The 21,248-nt window shown below is 40.3% G+C and overlaps 1 protein-coding gene across 1 annotated transcript; it reads left to right on the plus strand.

The window, feature by feature from the left end:
* Positions 1 to 208: 208 nt before the first annotated feature.
* kcnk18 (potassium channel, subfamily K, member 18) lies at positions 209 to 17,149 on the plus strand. The gene is made up of 3 exons (XM_046402022.1): positions 209 to 949; positions 1,335 to 1,481; positions 14,482 to 17,149. Exons 1-3 carry the CDS (start codon positions 721 to 723, stop codon positions 15,303 to 15,305), a joined length of 1,200 nt encoding a protein of 399 aa, XP_046257978.1. The 5' UTR covers positions 209 to 720; the 3' UTR covers positions 15,306 to 17,149.
* Positions 17,150 to 21,248: the final 4,099 nt, after the last annotated feature.

Here is a 21,248-nt window from a genome sequence, read left to right on the forward strand (position 1 = left end):
TCGCCCCCACCGCTCCTTCTCTCTCTCTTTCTCTCTCTCTCTCTCTCCCTCTCTCTCTCTCTCTCTCTCTCTCTCTCTCTCTCTCTCTCTCTCTCTCTCTCTCAACCCAACCGGTCAAGGCAGATGGCCGCCCATCTTGAGCCGGGGTCTGCTCCGAGGTTTCTGCCTTATTAAAGGCAGTTTTTCCTCACCACTGTCACCAAGCGCTTGCTCATGTGTGATGCTGGGTTCTCTGTATTACAAAATGTATTTAAAGGGTATGGTCTAGACCTGCTCTAAGTGGAAAGTATCATGAGATGAGGTGAATTGGCGCTATATAAATACACTAAATTGGACTGAAATGCGGGCCTATAGATCCATGCAGCTTTATTTCAGTTCAGTATTAACAAAATTGGATTACTGGGATAAAACTCATCCCATTAATCTGAGCTCGCTGGCGGTCTTCCGTTGTGGTGTAAATGTCCGTGTAGGCTATCAGAGCTTCTCTCAGGCTCCCAGGGGAGTCAGGCAATCAGAGCGGAGAGACTACAGAGTCAATAACAGATCTCCCGGTGGGCTTCCCGCAGTGTTCGTAATGCGTGTATGGATGCTGTGGTGTGTTTACTGCCTAAGCAGCGTGCACACGCAGTACTGGAACTTTAAGCCAAGCTGACGGACCCACAGCCGCCCTCCAGAGAGACTGTGCAATAGGAGCTGCAGTGGAAGAAGAAAGAAACGAATATGTCAGCGGCGGGGAAGAGAAGGCTTAGCGTTAAGGCTGAGTCCAGGAAATGCGCTGCGCGTTTTTGGAGGCTGATTCCTCACGTTTTGCTCTCCCTGTCCCTGGTGGCATACGCGTCGCTTGGTGCGCTCATGTTCCAGCACATTGAAGGAGGGAGCGCATCCACCACCCCTCAAGACTACCGAGAGTTCCTGGGTCAGATTGTCAGCACCGTCCAAAATTTCACCGGTAAGTTTCCACAAATAGGGGATACCATCTCATCTCACCAGTGCTGGAGGAGTACTCAGATCTTTTACTGGAGTAAAAGTACTAACACCGCACTGTAAAAACACTTTGTTACAAGTAAAAATCCTCCATCAAAAATTACCCGAAGTATCTAAACATAATCAAGAAAATAGGCTACTGCAGTTATTAAAATTAAATGTAGCAATTTAATACTTCATGTGCAAATACAACTGCCTCACTCATACTTACTCAAATAAATGTAGTTTATGAACTTATTTCTATCAGCATTTATGCTGTGGGTTTTTTTCTTATTCGATCGAGGGACGTGCACTGACCATGTTTAAATAATTACTTTGCTCCACACTAAACTTTTTCTCTACATTTTCAGAAAATGCTTCCTGCACACATGAGGACATAGTGAGGGAGGTGGAGATAAAGATGAGATATGGGTTCAATTCCATATGGCTCCAGAGACCTGACAGGTGGACCTTTTTTGGCTCCATGTTTTTCTGCTGCACTGTATTCACAACAGTTGGTAAGTCAACTACTATATGCACACACACACATGCACATAATGTAACACTCAACATAATGTCGAAACTTGTGTGGAAGCTTTTTGGCCACTGTACAGGGAAGGTCTGCACCTGCTAATAGCAAATGTTACTTTAAAGCTCTCTCTTGACTGCCATCAACCTCATTTAGCTGTTTTCATTGTTCACAAGCTGGTGGACATACTGAAATGTTTATCAGCTAACAAGCCAGATAGTGTTCTCAGGGATTCGCAGAGTTAAGTCAAGTCAGTTTAATTTTTTCTTATATTCATACAGAGGTATAAACCATGCTCTTTACACATACTCAGGATTCCCTTTTGAGCAATCACTTGGTGATAATGGTGTGGAAAACCTGCCTTTTAACAGAAAGAAACCTTGGAGAGAACACTGGCTCCAGGTGGGCAATCAGTTGCCCTGACAGGTTGGGGTGAGAGAGACGGAGAGAAAAAGAGAGAGAGAGAAAGAGAAAGAGAGAGAGAGACAGAGTGTGTGTGTGTGTGGGGGGGGGGGGAAGAAAAGAAATGCATAGCAAAATGGAACTATGACAAATAAATTACCTTTTAAATTTCTTACATTTATTGTTGATTAATTTTCTATATTTACTTTTCAGTTTGGTTGTTAAGCACCTTATATAACACATTTTTAAAAGGTGCTGTATAAATGAAATTATTATTATTATTATTATAAATAATATAATAAATATCTAAAAATGAAACACAGGGTGGCACGGTGGTGCAGTGGTTAGCACTGTCATCTCACAATACGGGGCTTTCTGTATAGAGTTTGCATGTTCTTGCTTTGTCTGTGAGGGTTTCCTCTTGGTGCTCCGGCTTCCTGCCACAGTCCAGAGACATGCAGGCTGAGTTAATTGCTGACGGTAAATTGTAGGTGTGAATGGTTGTTTATGTTATGTTATTTAAATTTAAACAATTTAAAGTAATGGAAACATTGTGTGACACATCATGCAAGGCATATTTTGTTAGTCGCTGTCTGTTAACACCGTAAACATAGTTTATATTATTGCCTCCTCCTCCTCCCCAGCGAGGACCAGAGCAGCAGTGGTCGAGCAAGCTAAAGAGTGAAAGAAGAGAGGGAGCAGTGTTAGCAAGAACAAGGCAGTGAGTCAGAGAAATAAAAAGTCTCATTATTTCATGGAAGTTATGTTCTAAAGTTCAAATAAACTTACCGACAGCTCTGCCAAAGTGCGCACTTCATTTCCTAGTGCAGGCTTGCTAACGACCTGCGTTGGTAGCTGGTTTCCGACGTTAGCCATGTTAGCTAAATCCCACCTGGTCGCTCACACCCTGAGGCAGCCTGCTGCCCAAGGCTGAAATCTCCTGAACACAGGAAAATAAATAAAAATAACATAAATTAATGAATACATCTGGTTGCTTAAATTGCTGTCGGGTGACTGAAGGATATATTGTTTAGCTAGGGGATACTGATTTGAATCTGTAAGACTGATCAGTCATAAGTCATGTATGTTGATTTCATTCCAAAATAATTGTTTTCTGTTTTAGTTAACCCCATTAGGGGTCATACATCTCTGTGGAAAATTGGGCCCTGGCATGAAAATCTGAATTATGATCCACATATTTGATTTGTTATAGACTTTTGCCTTCCTTGACCCAACCCTCCCCATTTGCAGTTAGTTAATGCACTGGCTTGTACATTCCAGTGGCAATAGATCAAACCAGGGATTGGGTATCCTGCAAGGACGCAAAGACATGAGAACATCAGAAAGAGGGGATCGAACCCATAACCCTGTGCTCAGTGGTACAGACAAAGTCTAATGTCAGAAAGTTGTTGGGGGCGACAGCCTCGTACACATGACTTTCACCCAGGAGATTGGGGTTTGTGTCCTTTGAGAAGTATTACTATCAGTAGTAGTAGTAGTATAATATCACTTTTCAGTAGTAGCTTAACTACTACCTAACTACATGCTTATTTTTAGGAAAAAGATTATGGTTTGGGTTAAAAATAGACTCTTTCACAACATTATACATGTACTACCATGAGCTTTCTGGCAGACAACTATGAAAGCTAACTTCTCCCTTGTGTTATCAGCAGACCAACATTTCCACCTCCTCAGCTACAGCTGCCCCAAACCACCAAATGATAATTCTCTGTTAAAAGTTTTCAATGATGGTCTGTGTTACTTGTGGTTTTGCACTTTGGCGCTAATGCCTTTGTGATGAGCAGCTTTGCTGACGTTGCCAGACATTAAAAGTGTTTGCTACATATGGCCTAGTCATTGTGAACCAAGCAGTAATCCATATTTACAGATAGTTCAAAACAATACTTCACTTTACACATGACAACTGTAGTAACTTTTGTTTACTTTCCATGTAACCATGGACCAAACTAGAAATCATTCACTAGTTCACTGGAAATCATCCAGAAATTTCTGTTTATGAATTGCATGTTTCTCCAGCTCAACTTGAGCTAGTCAAAGGGAAGTAGAACATATGGAAGTAAGCTAATTCTACTGCTGAACCAGACAATATTGTTACAATAACAATCCAAAGAATTGAAATGTGTTGCTCAGTGATGAAACCACAAAGAAAAAAAAATCGATTACTGCAGGTCTAAAATCAAGACTCAGTATTATTATTTGATCTGAGCCCATATTTTCGTGAAAATTTATGTGGTGTCATATTTTTGGGATAAATAAAGTCAATAGGGTATTAAATAAACATAATGTAATGTAAGATTACTGCTGACAACCCAGGTGAATTCACAGTTTAAATGGTGCCATTCATTGTCCTTTAAACCTACTCCGTTTCTTCTAAGTAGTTGTTAACATCATCAGGGGACTCAGGGAGCCAAGTTGAGTGAGAAAAACTTCCTGCATAGCCGGAAACATAGCCAATCCACATCAGTTGGATCAGGCTGTAATCAACTGACTTGAGTGAGTGATTTTTACTGGCTCTTGGTATAGTCATGAGTCCTATAGATCCAGCTCTGTTTGGCGCTATGAGTCCTGCAGACTCACTCAAGTCAGTCAGTTACAGTCTTAGACAACTGAGCCAGATTGGCTATTTTTCCAGCTCAGAAGAAAGACTTTTAGACCGTGGCAGGAAGTAGAGCAACAAAGAAAACTCAGAAGACAAACAAGGTGTTTCAATATGAAGGAGAATCCCCCGCAAAAGTAGAAGGTATACCATATCTGACAATGCAGCACTAGACCAGCAGAGGGAGAAGAGTACATTGAAAAACATTCAAGAAAAGTAAAACATTATTAACCTACAAGAAAAGCCAGTAAGAATGATATTGATAATGCAATGGAAAAATCATGGATAATGGCATAGTCATTGTGATGCAGAAAGAAATGCTCATGCAGGGAGAAAGTAAAGCAGTGATGCAGCATATTATCCATTAATGTGCATGAGAAAATGGCAATGATGCAGGGGTAATGGAGCTAAAGGATCGTGGGGAAATGCCTTTGACTTAAAGGGCATGCACAAAGAGATAGTCCTCCTGATTGAATCTAATATCTAATAGTTGTTAAAAATATTTATAGCAATTTGAGAACATTTTACATGTTACAGCAGACAGCAAACTTGAAGCACTTGACACAGGTGACAGACATAATCAACCAGCTCATCGAGTGTGTTTTATCTGACAATGTTTAGTAGCTTTGATTTCACCACGTACTCCACCTGTGGAGAAATCCCCGAGCAGTAACTCAGGGTTAGAGTTACTGCTCAGGGATTTAATTTAGAATATGTAATATTCTAAATTAAAGTTGTTGTTTTTTCTGTGAGCTAAAGATGGAAGTAGCTAATGAATGAGCTATATATTCATGATGCCCCCCTCCCACGATGAATTCAGCAGACTAACAACTCAAAATACCACTGAGATTAAGTATAATCTTATATAATTTAATATAATTTGCCTCGTATAAGTTCTCTAATAAATGATTATCTTGCTTTTTTATTGTTTATTTATAGCTTGTTTATTAAAATATTTACTTAAACTTCTGTCTTTAACCTGTTCTTTTTCTTGACATGATTTCATATTCAAGTACCCTGTGACAATACATTGGTAAGTCTGTTACTTTCAGACACTTACAGATAATTGGTTAAAAGAAGACAGCTGATGACTAATTGCTTCACAGCAACAGGAAGTGCATAACTCACTTAAGAGTGGGCACTCTCAGACGGGAATGCTCTTTACATTAGTCCTGCCACAAAAAGCTTATTAGAGGTTGTTAGAGTTTAGAAGCACATTTTTCTTCTGTGTCTTGTTAGCTAGGAACCACTGTTGTTTGCCATTATATCTCTGTGTTACTGTACATTGTTTGAAAAAGCAGCATTTACTTGAGAACCTTTGTTTATGTTTATATTTTGATTCCTTTATTTTATTGACAGTCATCAGTCCAGTGTAAAATGTGCCAGAAGCTGGGTGAGCCATATTTGCTGCAATTTTGACGTATTATAAGGTCCTGCACTGTGTATTGGCAGGACCGTATGCAGGTTTTCAGAAGAGGGGTTCTGGGGACTGCTTCCCATAAAAAATATAGATTGTCCTGATCTGAATGTGTGAATTTTAAGATGTTTGGAGAGTAACAACAATAACAATAGCATTAAAACCATGTCATTAAGCAAAAGCATAAATGTTAATCCATCCATCCATTTTCTATACCGCTTATCCGTCAGGGTCGCGGGGGAGCTGGAGCCTATCCCAGCTGACTACGGGCGAGAGGCGGGGTTCACCCTGGACTGGTCGCCAGTCAATCACAGGGCCAACACACAAAGACAAACAACCACACACTCTCACACACACACCTAGGGGCAATTTAGAGTAGCCAGTTAACCTAATGTGCATGTTTTTGGTATTGTGGGAGGAAGCCGGAGTACCCGGAGAAAACCCACGCAGGCACAGGGAGAACATGCAAACTCCACATAGAAGGGATTTGAACCTGGAACCTTCTTGCTATTAGGCGACAGTGCTAACCACTGCACCACCGTGCCGCCCGTAAATGTTAATCTGTCAGATTAAATGTTGCATTTACTCCAGTACTGTACTATATAATATACGATACCAGTACAAATTTAAGATACGTTATTTGAGTATTTCCATTTTGTGCTTAATACTTCTATTCCACTAGGAATATAAATGAATAAGGACAGGACCCTGGGGAACACCAGAAGTGAGTAGAAATTGCTGAGATTTGAAGATATCTGTGGATGTTCTCATTTTTCCAGGACATAGCTATCTTAAAGAGATTGAATCAAACGCAGCTGGACTTGTTTACAGTGGTATGAAAAAGTTTGGGCACCCCTGATCATTTTCAGGATTTTCCTTTATAAATCATTGGTTGTTCGGATCAGCAATTTCAGTTAAATATATCATATAGCAGACAAACACAGTGATATTTCAGAAGTGAAATGAAGTTTATAGGATTAACAGAAAGTGTGCAACAATTACTTAAACAACATTAGGCAGGTGCATAAATTTGGGCACCCTTGTTGTTTTATTGATTTGAGTATCTTTAGCACTAATTATTGGAACACAAAGTTTGTTTGGTAAGCTCATTGACCCTTGACCTACATACACAGGTGAATCCGATCATGAGAAAGGGTATTTCAGGTGGCCAGTAGCAAGTTGTTCTCCCTTTTGCATCTTCTCTGAGGAGTGGCAACATGGGAGCCTCAAAACAACTCTCAAATGACCTGAAAACAAAGATTGTCCAACATCATGGTTTAGGGGAAGGATACAAAAAGCTGGCTCAGAGATTTAAGCTGTCAGTTTCCACTGTGAGGAACATAGTGAGGAAATGGAAGACCACAGGCACAGTCCTAGTTAAGGCCCGGAGTGGCAGGCCAAGAAAAATCTCTGATAAGCAGAGGCGAGGAATGGTGAGAACGGTCAAACTCAACCCACAGACCAGCTCCAAAGACCTACAACATGATCTTGCTGCAGATGGTGTCACTGTGCATCGTTCAACTATTCAGCGCACTTTGCACAAGGAGATGCTGTATGGGAGAGTAATGCGGCGGAAGCCTTTTCTACGCACATGCCACAAACAGAGCCGCTTGAGGTATGCTAAAGCACATTTGGACAAGCCAGCTTCCTTTTGGAATAAGGTGCTGTGGACTGATGAATGTAAAATTGAGTTATTTGGACATAACAAGGGGCGGTATGCATGGCGGAAGAAGAACACAGCATTCCAAGACAAACACTTGCTACCCACAGTAAAATTTGGTGGTGGTTCCATCATGCTGTGGGGTTGTGTGGCCAGTGCAGGTACTGGCAATCTTGTAAAAGTTGAAGGTCGCATGGATTCCAGTCAGTATCAGCAGATTCTTGCCAACAATGTTCAAGAATCAGTGACAAAGTTGAAGTTGCGCCGGGGCTGGATACTTCAACAAGACAACGACCCCAAACACTGCTCAAACTCTACAAAGGCATTCATGCAGAGGAACAACTACAACGTTCTGGAATGGCCATCTCAGTCCCCAGACCTGAACATTATTGAAAATCTGTGGTGTGATTTAAAGCGGGCTGGTCATGCTCGGAAACCATCAAACCTGACTGAACTGGAGATTTTTTGTAAAGAAGAATGGTCAAAAATACCTTCAACCAGACTCCAGACCCTCATTGGAAGCTATAGGAAGCGTTTAGAGGCTGTTATTTCTGCAAAAGGAGGATCTACGAAATATTGATGTCATTTTTCTGTTGTGGTGCCCAAATTTATGCACCTGCCTAATGTTGTTTAAGTAATTATTGCACACTTTCTGTTAATCCTATAAACTTCATTTCACTTCTGAAATATCACTGTGTTTGTCTGCTATATGATATATTTAACTGAAATTGCTGATCCGAACAACCAATGATTTATAAAGGAAAATCCTGAAAATGATCAGGGGTGCCCAAACTTTTTCATACCACTGTATATGTCTTTGAAGACATTTCGCCTCTCTTCCAGGAGGCTTCACCAGTTCATGCTCATCAAGACCAGATTAGGCTAGTTTCACCAGCTGGTGGGGAACAAAGGTATTTACCCTCTGTGGAACTAATACCCAGGTACGTTTGCCACACACTTTAGCACCAACGAATCAAAGCATCAATGGCCCTGATAACGACTCCATAGAGGCTAAATATCTGCGTTCCCCAATGCAACAGAGGGAAGTTTGAAACTGGAAAAAGAACAAGAATGAGGGACCAAGAGTACCCGAGAAGACAGATGGTGGGAGGTCAGTTGCCAGTGGATCTTATCTACTTTGGCTTTGAAAATGACATTAAGGTGTTACAAAAAGATGTTTTGTAGTGATGAGGGACAAGAGGGTGAGATGGTTTTAGCATATTGTTAACCACAGAAAACAGGGTCCTTGTGATTCCTTAACTTGAGCTGATTAAACCTGCATAGTAAGTGGATTTCGCTTTAGAGAGAGTGTCCTTGTAATGAAGAATGTGGTTATTGTACATTTTTTACTTTGTGAACAACAAATCCAGTTTTCTAGTAGAGTTGTTCCAAATGACAGCCTTTAGCTTTCAAATGGTTGTTGTTCTGATGTGAACCATTGAGCAGGAAGAGTGGAAGAAACAATCTGGGATTTCAGAGGTGCTAGGGCATTCAGAAGACTGTTGTCATAATGGGCAACCAGTTCAGCAGGGTGGATAAACAGTTTGTGCTGAGGAGGCTGTCAGTGCCAATAAAGAAAGTGTTTGAATCAATGTCCCTAATGTGAAAAGAAATAGCAGGTGGCAGAGTTCTGGATGATGATAAACCTTAAAGGATAGTAACATATGATCAGAGATGGGGAGCCCATCAGCAGCAACATCAAGAGGAGTGACAGCAGGACAGCAGACCAGGTCCAGAATGTGACCTTTTGAGTAAGTAGGAAAGTTGATAATATTGATGCAATCCAAAACTATCCAGGCAGTACGTGAAGTCCTTTGTGAGAGTATTATTAATATTGTCTATGTTTACAGTAAAATCTCCCAGCAATGTTATGGACTTAAACTTAAGACTTCACTTTACTGACTGCTTTGGGATGACTCCCTCAGGGAAATTGAATTTCCAGCAGCTTATAAAATAAAAGTCCGGGGATATAGAACATATGTGTAATAAAAAACAAGTTAATTTATAAAGTCATTACGGGGTTTGGGTGGACGATAGACAGTGACCACAGTAGTAGGGGTATGCAGTTGTAGGGCAATTGATCCAAAAGAGACAAGAGACGGCACAGAAAAGGGCGAGATTTTAGAATTCTCGCGGCAAAAAAATCGCGAGACCACGCATCTACGGGATGCACGAGGTTGGCAGATGTAAACAAACCCAGTAGGAGTGGATTAATTCTGCTGAGAAAAGTCGTTAGGTTGTCAGTACGTTTCAGTCAAACACAAAAACAAGCTTACGGTCAGTAATAATATCCAGGAAAAGGGGACCCTTGCTCGACAGAGAGCGGATGTTAAACAGTCCGAAGCTGATACTGTTGCCGTCTTTGGCACGGACGTTAGCTGACCGGGCTAAGCCGTCTTCAGCTTTGTGTGTGGGCTTCTGGGAGTTGGCGAGCTGATGCCCAGATGGAGTCGTCAATGTGAAAGCCCCGTTGTGATCCATGGTAGATATATTTCTGACGATGTCCCGGTGCAGATACAGTGATGGAGCTGGATTTGGCAGGAGCTCCGCAGCTGTCTGTTGTATTCGCTATCGCTACAAAATTGCTTATCACTCAAATTGACCCCATTTTATAAATAATGAGGAAAATAAGCAAGAAGTCCTATTGCTACTACTACAGATTACTCATATGATGCAGGTGTTCTGTTCTTCTAGTTTGATTTATAGCTTCCACACCAGCCCAAATAAAGAGAATTGTGCAAATGCGTTTATGAGTTTATTTGAAAAGAACCAGTTAGGCTATTTTTGAAAGCACCCTCAGTCATATTTGCAAGAACTGTCAATACTCTCCTCATATTTCCCCGGTCCGATATTGAAAAAAATGACATCATACAATTCCGATAAGTAAAGTTTTCACCGATAAATAGAGTACATCATAATAATCCTATATTGCTTGTATTTCGCGCGTTTCACCAGTACACAGTACACGGCGCTGTTGCCTTCCCAACCGCCTTAAAAAACGGAGAAGAAGAGTGTTGTCGCTATTGGCTGTTGCCCTCGTGACTTTAGCCTGCGAAACGCAAACTGGCGACAATCAAGGCGCCGCTGTCATTATTGTGGGAGTTTTCCTCCATTTCGGAGGGAGACAATGCAATTACAATTTGCAATAAATGTTCTGCTGCAGTTCCGAGAGGAGGAAATAAAGACTTCAGCTTTTAACACTACAAATCTCACAAGTCCTCTGAAATGTCATCATATGGAAGGAGTACACAGACAAGTCTGCTGCTGCTGCCGCCGAATCACCACCGGCAATCAAGAAGGCGTCTGGGCTGGTACGTATCGATGGGGCGTTTGCAAAAGTCAAGAAGTCTGACAAAGACGACCCGAAGGCTAAAGCAATTGATGTGAAAATGATTGAATTCATTCGCCAACTAATGCGCCAGTTGGAGCCGCGTTATGAAGGTCCAAGTCGTCGCTACTTTTCAGATACATGTTTACCATCATTATATGATGTGCTTGCCACGCATGTTCATACTCTGATCGATAGCAATGTTTTACGTCAGACATATGGACGTCTGACGTGAGTCCGGTGTGCATCATAAGTTTGACGGGCAGTGGTTTGATGAAGACTACAACATGCATAGCACGACATTAATGTATGATGAAGATGAAGTTGTATACCAGTGCAAGACCAAAGAGAGCACTTTGTTCCTCTATGTTGACCTGTTGTCTGTTATGAAAAATGTGTACTTTTTATGTTAACTATTTGTGAATCTAACCAGTGTGTGTTTTATTTGAGTGCATTGCATTTATTTCTGAAAGCTTTATTTTTGTATTATAGGATGCACTTTACTACAGGTGATCTGTGTTAACATTTACATACTGATTTGACAGACTGTTACACATTTATTTTGATTTCAAATTCTTGGTCTATTGTTCATTTCAAGCAGCCATAGATGTTTGGTTGTGTAGAAGCCTTTATTTTACTATTAACTGAGTTTTACTACTAACTTGTAGTGATAATAAAAGTTCATTTGAAGAACTGGAACTGTTGTCGTTTGTTATCGGTTATCAATATTGGTTACAAGACACAGGAACTTATCGGCTGTTGGTATCGGTTCTAAAAAACAGTTATTGTGTATCCCTATTTATTTCCTTAAGCCTGATTGGTTGCATTCTGTGTTACAGACCCTTTTCATTTTTCTGTCTTTAACGTAACAGAATGATCTGGACAAAAATATGGATCCACTGACAAAAAACCTGGGACAGCTCAGATTTTTTAAGCCCTTTCTAGTCAAGGAGCTTCAGAGGAGCAACACAATCAGTTAAGTAATTCTATGATGGGAAAACAACCAGGTCACTGTCTCTCAAATTCCTGATCTCTCTTTGTAGCTTTCCCAGCCCTCAAACACAATGTCCTCCATGATGTCAGCTTCCTCCCCACCTGTTCTGAAGGATTTGGCCCAAACATTACCTCAGACAGTGTCACAGTGTTATACTCTCGCTCCCTGTGCTAGCCCTAGTTGACTCTGGAGCTGAGGAAAATTTTCTAGACCAGGAGTTTGCTGCTCATGCTGCTGATGAGTGTTTAGCAGCTAAATTACCTCATTGCACTGAACCCCTAACTTTAGTTTTGTCAGGTAGTCATCAGGAGTTTCAATATAATTTTTGCTCCAAGAACTTATCTTATTGTGAGCTGTTGGCTGTTAAACCGGTTCTTGTGGCGTGGTGACACTGACTAGAGGGGACTAAGGCTCAATTCTTAGTTTGGATCGATCATTAAAATCTTCAATTCAAGATAATTCAAGGAGCTTTATTGTCATTTCACACACGTACGAAATTAGTTTCCCCGGTCCCAGTATAAGCCCAATTGCCTAACAATCTTGCATATATTCAGTCAGCCAGGATACTCTATTTCTGACAGGCCAGATGGTCCTTGTTCTCAGCACGTTCAACATCACTCTCACTTACTGACCCGGATCCGGAAATGTCAAATGCTCTTTCCCAACAGTTCACTGCTGAAGAGAAAGAGCCCACTCCTGAACCAATCCCCCCTGCAGATTTTGTGATAGCTCCTATCTCCTTGGAGATTGAGTGTAGGGAAAGGCAGGCCCAGCACCACCAACCTGACCCAGGTAACAGTACTCTCCACCTGACAGAGTGAGTAAATCAGGATTTGAAGTCTGCACTGCGTTGTCTGGCCTCTATGAATCCTGCTTCCTTGAGCTGTCACTTGGCATGGGTGGAGTATGCCCACCTCACCTGCTCTGCCACCGGCCCGGCTACATCTGAAGACACACTGGGGCATCTTCCTCCTCTGTTTCCTTCACAGGAACAGGAGTTGGTAGTACCTTCTGTGCAACATAATCTCTGGACATGCCAAAAGTTGTGAAAGGAGACGTGTTACATCTGAGAAGAATAAGAAGCTGGCCTATTGTCACTGGGTCCCTGCTCCAGATTACCAAATAGTTCAAGAAATATGGCTATCCTCTGAATTAAACATAACAGTACATAACAGTACATACCAAACATACGTACCTTCTGCTGATAGACAACTTATTTATTTGTAATTAATTATTTTGAATTGCACTGAACAAAAAACACAACAAAACAACATCAATTATAAAAACAGAAATAAAAATCCATATAGAATGGAGCACTTCTCCACATTTGCAATCTTTGATCCATTCTTTTTAGACCAGCCAAGCACACAATCCACAATCTGCTTTCCCCATGCTTTCCCCAGCATTGTTCGTACATCACTGTTTCCATCCTTAGATAATGAGCTATTAATAAGTTAACAATAATAACAACTCATTATCATAAAGAGTTTTTCATGTAATATATTTCAAGTACAGTACTTTCACTTTAGGTTACCAACTGAATTACATTGGTGCTATTAAGTACATACTCACGTTAAGTCAATTGGTGCCAAATTTCAGTACCTGAGAGCACATTTGGGTGAGAACAGTCCACTGCTGTGCTGATGTTCCATGAGTTTCTTCATTATAGTCCAGTTACCCAGGATAAATGATGTGTACAGAATAAAAGCTCTGCTATACTGTATTTTCCTTATTTTTTACAAATGAAATTACACTTTTTAATAATTAATACTTAATAGTACCCAATCAATATAATGTCCAGCCATTGTCAGACGGATGTCCATTTGAATTATCTCACTGGGTATCAATCCCATGTGCACTATCCAGGAGTCCCTGGGGATCTTGTAGCATAAAATGTCAAGAATCTGAACAACCCCATGGCACAACTCTACACAATGAAATTTTTTCTTTGCTTTCCACTGTGAACTAAAGGTAGGAAATTAAAGTGAGAATACAATAACAATAAAAGATGGGGCGACACAGTGGTGCAGTGGTTAGCTCTGTCGCCTCCCAAAAACATGCACATTAGGTTAATTGGCAACTCTTTATGGTCTTATGGAGTCTGTGTAAGACAGACATTGGATGTAGTTTGTTTGTAGCAGTAATTGGAGTGTGTGTGTGTGTGGAGCAGGCTCTTCTGTGGACTCTGCAGTGGTAGATGTCCTGCAGAGAGGGTAGTGGTGTCCTGGTAATCCTGTCAGCAGTGTTAACCACTCTTGTGATCCACAGCACACTTTTGGTCATTTATTTTGGTTATAAACTGTTCTTGTTGACAACACTCAGCTGAAATGATACTGCATCAAGAGTAGTTTGACATCATTTGATACATTGTCAATGTTGTCACAAAAAAAAACTGCAATTAATTTACACAAACTACAGCTGCCTGAAAATTTCACCATGTGAAGCCAGTTTAAGTGATTGCTGGGTTAGATGTGCAAATTTAAGGTTTGTGTCCTTGATTGTCCATTACAGGGAGCTAAGCCACAAATGTCCATGAATCTTACAGTTGCTCCATTTTGTCCATTTTCACAGGGTATGGGGAGATCTATCCAGTTACCCTGCTTGGTAAGGTGGTGTGTGTCTTGTATGCCATGGTAGGCATCCCTCTTATGCTTCTGGTCATCCTCGATGTGGGAGACTTCCTCGCTATGCTGATGTCCAGATGCTACATACACATTCACACCTTCTGCAAAATTCTCCGCTCCCATACCTGGTCACCATGGAAGACTAAGAAGCATGGAGGGAATTCTAGCCACTGGGCCTTGGAGGACGGTAACTTTGTTTTCAGCCATGACATTTTGGTCCGTGAACCCCTTGACATCCGGCAGGTGCTACACAGTCAGGCAGATGTACGGCACAAGTCTATCCAACTGCAAAACAATAAAGAGATCTTTGAGAAGATTCTCACGAGGGAGAACTTACTCAGAAAGGGCCCACTAATGAGAACTTTCTCCTGCCCAGAGCTAGACCAGCTACCACCACCACCCAAAGGATATGCCATATGGGACTTTACAGGGTTGGGAGATGGAATGGAAATGTTGGATGTTCCTTTTGTACTGATTATCTTCATTGTTTTCGCCTACATTTTCTTAGGTGGTTTAATTCTACCTTTGTGGGAAACTGAATTCAAGGGCTTTGACCCTTACTACTTCTGCTTCATCACACTCACTACCATTGGTTTTGGTGACATTGTACCCAATCACCCCAAGTATTTCATGCTTACATCACTCTTCATCATTGTCGGCATGGCCATCATGTCCATGGCTTTCAAACTGAGCCAAGCACGAATAGTGTTCTTCTATCGCCATTTCATCAAGTTTATCAGCAGAGCAAATGTGGAGAGTTATGAAAAATGAAGATCAACATGAGAATCTCTGCCTCATATCCAAGTGTTGTACAAGTTAATAGCTCTGCTTTTGACACAGACCCAAAACTCAAGTCTGGGGGAACTTGTGCTGGCTGTTCATTTATAAGCATGAGAAAAATGAAAAGTGTGCATGTGCCAAAAGCTTTTGCCCTTTGATGGAGGATGATATTCAAAATAATTCTTATCAAAAACTTCAAAGCCTGCATATCTACATACAATATCTTGCCACGAAATGTCTATTAATTGTACTGCAGTATTGTGTGGTACTGTAGCAGTTGTACTGCTTTACAGGTCAGAAATTTGGATTTCTTACTTCCTTCGAGAGAAATCAAATAAAATGCCTTTTAAATTCAGGTTATTTATTCTTCATTATGAACTTCTGTTAATAATATGACCTGCCCACACACTCACCACATAAAGTACTATGATTTCCAGACTGTTGTATACTATTAAAACACCATTCTGATGCCTTATATTTTATTAAACCAGTCTAGTCAATGGTTTCTAGTGTTTGTGACCAGCCCACTGTGGACTGTGGATGGCTGACCATCTTCTCTACCTTGATAACTTATAACCAAGGATGTGTTTCCTAATATAAGTTTGGAATCTAAACAGGTTGCTGGACAATGCACACAAGATGGGAGGCTCCCTGTCTCTGCACTGAGATCATCTAGATTATTTTAACATTTTTATTCATTTCAAGCCCATTTTAGTCTTAATCTTTTTTAATGAGCATAGATCAGAGTAAGACAAATTCTGAGCTACTGAAAGCAACCCTTTGCAGCTACTTGGCGATCTACAAAGGATCCAGGTTTTCAAGTCACCAGGCAGAAATACTGAATCAGATGGAATTTCATTGAACTCACTGGGCCCAGTTTTTGGGCCCATACTGGTATATTAATGTTGTTGTGGGGTCCTCACATGACTGAAGGCTTTCCCTTGTTGGGGAACTACTTATTTTTCAGTCTTAATATTAGTGTAACTGATCACAAAGATTCTCCAAAATAGAAAACTGATCAACAGGTCTGGATATGCATGTAGTGTATATTTATGCTTCATCTTATTTGCTATTATTAATCAAATAAAAATGTATATTAAAATTTTAATGTGCTGTACATGTACATTAACAACATACATGTCTTACTATTGTCATGGGCTTTCCATCATGTGTTTCATGAGCCATCCACTCATCTTGTTGTATTTCTGGTAGCCAATGAAAATGAACAGGATTATAGCAGGTGGTGGTCTTCTCCACTACTGCTCTCAGGTATGATGGCTTTCCACACCCTGACAAAGATAAAGTCTGAAAAAGGTCAAAACCATGTTTATATTCAATATTATGACACTGATATACAGCACATTACAGACAGCAGTGATTGTTCAGTTAAATAATAAATGGCAAGTAAAGTCAATATGATTTCATTAATTTGACATAGTGATGCATATGATAATAATATATATGGGAACAGTGTACATCTATACGTGTGTATTATCATTTTCTTCACCTCACTCTTGACTTCATCTGGTGCAAGGACATCTTGCTGTAATCAAAAGAGAATGAATGATAGGTTTACACTGTGTGCACAATTATCAGGCCAGCTGTATTTTTGAGGATTAATTTTATTATTGTACAACTTGCTCTCAGTCAATCCAAAATGTTCATAAACCTCAAACCTACATACTTAAGGAAGTAAAAGAAAGGTTTTGGATTTCTTGTGTGTGCACAATTGTTGGGTAACTATTAGAGTGCAGAATTATTGCATTGAAAAGCAAAAATAAAAAAAGGACATTTCTTGATCTGTTGATGATCAGCTTTTTTTTCAGCAACCAAAGCCTCCCAGACACTGTTCAGAGAGGTGTACAGTTTTCCTTCACCGTAAACCTCCCATTTAAGAAGGGCCCACAGTAAGGTTTAGGTCAGGTGAGGAAGGGGGGCATGTCATTATTCTTTCATCTTAAGGCGTACTTCGATGCATGAGATGGGGTATTGTCCTGCATAAAAATCATGGTCTTCTTGAAAGATGCAGACTTTTTCTTGTTCTATTGCTTGAAGAAAGCGTCTTCTCAAAACTGGTAGTATGTTTGGGAGTTGATTTTGAGTCCATCTTCAAACCAAAAAGCTCCAACTAGCTCATCTGCTCATCTTTAATAATACCAGTACTCCACCTCCACCTTGCTGCCGTCTGAGTGGAGCTCTGTGCCTGTTACAGACCCTGCAGGTATGGATGGGCCTGCACCACAGGCATCCATCTTGTCCGTCAGAGAGTCACTCTCATCTCATCCGTCCGTAAAAAAAAAAAAAAAAAAAAATCTGTTTTAGATACACTATATTGCCAAAAATATTCACTCACCCATCCATCACTGAAGAGCAACAGATTACAAAGGAAAACAGCGACAAAACAACATCCAAGAAAACAACAAAAAAAAGAAATAATAAGAAAACCAAATTCAGAAAAGCTATTCAATAATAAAACAACAAATACACACTAATAATCAAAGAACAAAAGAAATAAGTCCCGCTGTGAGGGAGTACCGCGGGACTTATTTCTTCTTTGATTATTAGTTTATCATTTTTTTTGTGGCGAAAAGATAAGACTCTAAAACCATGCATTGATTATTGGGGGCTAAATAATATGGTAGTAAAGAACAAACACACCCTTATGCTTATCAGTTAAGTATTTGAGCAATTACATTACTGCAAAATGCCCTCAGTTTGCCGGGCGATGAGTGGGAGATGGGATTTAACACTCCTTTAGGCCACTTCGAATACCTGGTCATGCCTTTTAGTTTAACTGATGCTCATGACTTTCTAATGGCTTATTGTTACTAGCTGTTCATCAATTTAGAACATATCCCGATCTACTCCAGGACTTTAGATGAACACGTAGCCCATGTTCAGCACGTTTTGCAGAGGCTGTTAGAGAGTGTTAACTGTTTGCTAAAGCCAAAAAATGTAAGTTTCACTCTTCTTCGGTTTGCTTCTTAGACTATATTATTGAGCAGGGACAGGTGAAAACTGATCCAGAAATGATCCAAGTGGTGGGAGACAGGCAGCTTCAAAGGTTTTTGTGGTTTGTTAACTTTTATCAGAGACTTTAGCTGAGTTTCTGCCCCTGTGGCTAGGCTAATGTCCTCCAAGTTAGCTTTTGTTTGGGACTCCAAGGCTGAGGCCTCCTTTCAGAAACTCACTTCAGCTCCCATTTTGGTTCAACCGAATCCCACTAAACAGTTTATTATGGAAGTTGATGCCTCTGATTTTGGTGTGGGAGGGGCCCTGTCTCAGTGCTCCAATGAAGACCGGAAGTTGCACCCCTGCGCTTTCTTCTCACACTTCTTATCCCCAATAGAGAGAAACTATGACGTGGCAAACCATGAGCCCCTGGTGGTGAAGCTGGCACTTGAGGAGTGGCAATAGTGGCTGGGGGAAAATGGGGTACCATTAGTCATTTGGTCATATCATAAAAATGTGGCTCATTTACAGTCTGCTAAGAGGCTAAATTCTAGGCAAGCCAGGACATTTAACTTAACTTTCACCTTAGCAATCAGGATCCAGAAATGTTAAGCCTGATGCTTTAACTAATGGGTTACGGCATCCTGCTCAAGGTTTCTTCCTGTTAAAAGGGCGTTTTTCCCTTCCACTGTCTGCTTGCTTGGGGGTTCAGGCTCTGGTTTTCTGTAAAGCACCTAGAGACAATTTTGATTCTAAAAGGTGCTATATAAATAAAATAAACTTGAACTGAATTGAAATCCTGCCACCTGTTTGTTGGATTTCCTTGGTTTCCGGCATTCTGATCTCCCAGACTCAGTGCCACTACTTGAGCATTACTTTAGCCATGTTACCTGCTTTTTCTTGGTTTACTGTCAGCAACAGATGGTGGCAGCAAAACATGAAAGATTAAATTACTTGACCATCAGTGAAGTGCAGCAAGCAAACAAATAATAGCTCTATTTTTTCCCAAAATATTCAGTAAATGTCAATCTAATTAAGTTTACTGTTATTAGTTACAAAGCTATTTGCAAACTAATGTTAAATGGCAGATGTTGAGCTGAACATGCTTGCTAATCATCTATAGGTGCTAATTTTAACAGTTTGTTAATGTTAAAGTTAACTATTTGATAAAGTTTAATGTGCTCCATCTAGCAGCCAATATTTTGTTACCTCAATTATTTTGTTTGGACCTCTTGTGAAGTGAATTTTGTTTCATTTCTAAACTTGTCTTTCTGTGCCACAGTATCCACACACATTTCTCTACCCCTCTGTCCCTTACCTTATTGCAGTCGTTTGCATGTGAACTGTGTGTTTGGTGAGCAGAGAACTGACTGTATCACTGCAACATGCATTATGTTTTATGGCTGTAACTGGCAAGACAGGCGCAACTGCTGAAGCCAGTTCATATGAATATTTGAAAGAGTTTTATAGACAAATCAGTCTGGATTCCAATGGGGAAAAAAGGACACATTTTATGCACCTTGCACTTACTGTGTCAGAATGTCAGTCACTGATTATATGTTTATTCTGAATTTGATGCTGGCAAAAAGTTTCACTTGAGTTTGAAAAGAGGCAACAAAAGACTGGGAAAGTCGTTGAAGTAGTGATGTCTCATGATTGTGTATGAAAGGAGCATTCTCTTACGGCTCAGTCATTAACAAACAAGGGTTTACCACTTTGTCAAAACATTCAGTGTCTTGCTCAATGGCACTTCGGCATGCAGACCAAAGGAGTCAGAGATCAAACTAGCAACCTAATAAGTGAACAACCCGGTATACCCCCTGAGCCACAGGAGCCCAAGATGTACCAATATCTTTTTATGCTGTATTCTTCCATTACGATTAAGTAGGTTGTATGTGATGTTTTCACGTGTTAGAGCAATTCTACTTCTACTTAAAATCCCTGCATGTAACTTGTGAAATGAAGGTAATTGTCCCTGCAAATGCTCTCAGCACTTGATCATAATATTACTGCCAACCACAAGAATTACAATATTTTGGTAGAATAGAAGTAGATGCTAAAACAGCTTATGTGATTATACTGATATTTATTATTATACTTTTATTTCTGTCTTAAAACTATGCATTATTGAATTATTCAGGGAAGTTTGGGGTCAGACACCAGAGATCCATGCAAGGGGCACTTTCATGCATTTGATGGGGATTTTCACAATGGTTATAATTTTACAGATACCAACATCTGTGTAGACTATGCTTTAAATAGCCTATATTTATTGTCATTAATTGTTCATTGTGTTTTTATTGTTCCTTTAAACACTACAGTTTATTTAGTTTAAACCCGTCACAGCTGTGTCACCTGGCACTTGGACGAGCAGTTGATGGTGATTTTCACTGTCTTTTGGCAAAGGCCACGAGGGACACTACAAAGCAAGATGGACACAGCAATGTTTTCTTTGCATGAGTTGGTCTCACAAAACCTAAAACCTCAATCACAGATAATGTCTATTTGGGATTATCAACTTTTTTTAATCCAGGTTTTCACCAGGCTATGTGCGTGTTCAGATAAAATAAAAGAGGAACAGATTGTTGTAATAAAGAAAAAAATTCAGAGGAAAACAACACTTGTGTTTCCAATAATTAATTCCATTTTATTATATAGTATTGTTATTAAATGTGTGTGTGCGTGTGTGTGTGTCGGGGGTGCACACTGTTCTGTAGAAAATTTTCAGAACTTTCTCTGTCTCTGTCCTTTGAGACCTGACTAATCAGTGTTGCTGTTAGTTTCTTCTTAAATGCCTATCATTTATGTCATCAATATAGTACAGTATACAGTATAGTATAGTATAATATAGTATAGTATAGTATATTGTGCCAGTGCTTCTAGCAATTGATACCTTTCCACCTGGTCTCCTGGACACAGAATATCAACTTTCCTCCTCCAGCACCGATGGCGGTCGATGTTAATCTGGGCCCCAACCGATCC

The sequence above is a fragment of the Scatophagus argus genome, chromosome 10, assembly GCF_020382885.2.
Source record: "Scatophagus argus isolate fScaArg1 chromosome 10, fScaArg1.pri, whole genome shotgun sequence".
Lineage (NCBI taxonomy): Eukaryota > Metazoa > Chordata > Actinopteri > Scatophagidae > Scatophagus > Scatophagus argus.

What these genes read in the sequence shown, in the direction of transcription:
- kcnk18 (XM_046402022.1), top strand. Translation starts at nt 721, where the DNA reads ATGTCAGCGGCGGGGAAGAGAAGGCTTAGCGTTAAGGCTGAGTCCAGG. An exon ending in CACCGTCCAAAATTTCACCG is followed by an intron (nt 950 to 1,334) that starts GTAAGTTTCCAC and finishes CTACATTTTCAG; the next exon opens with AAAATGCTTCCTGCACACAT. An exon ending in CACTGTATTCACAACAGTTG is followed by an intron (nt 1,482 to 14,481) that starts GTAAGTCAACTA and finishes CCATTTTCACAG; the next exon opens with GGTATGGGGAGATCTATCCA.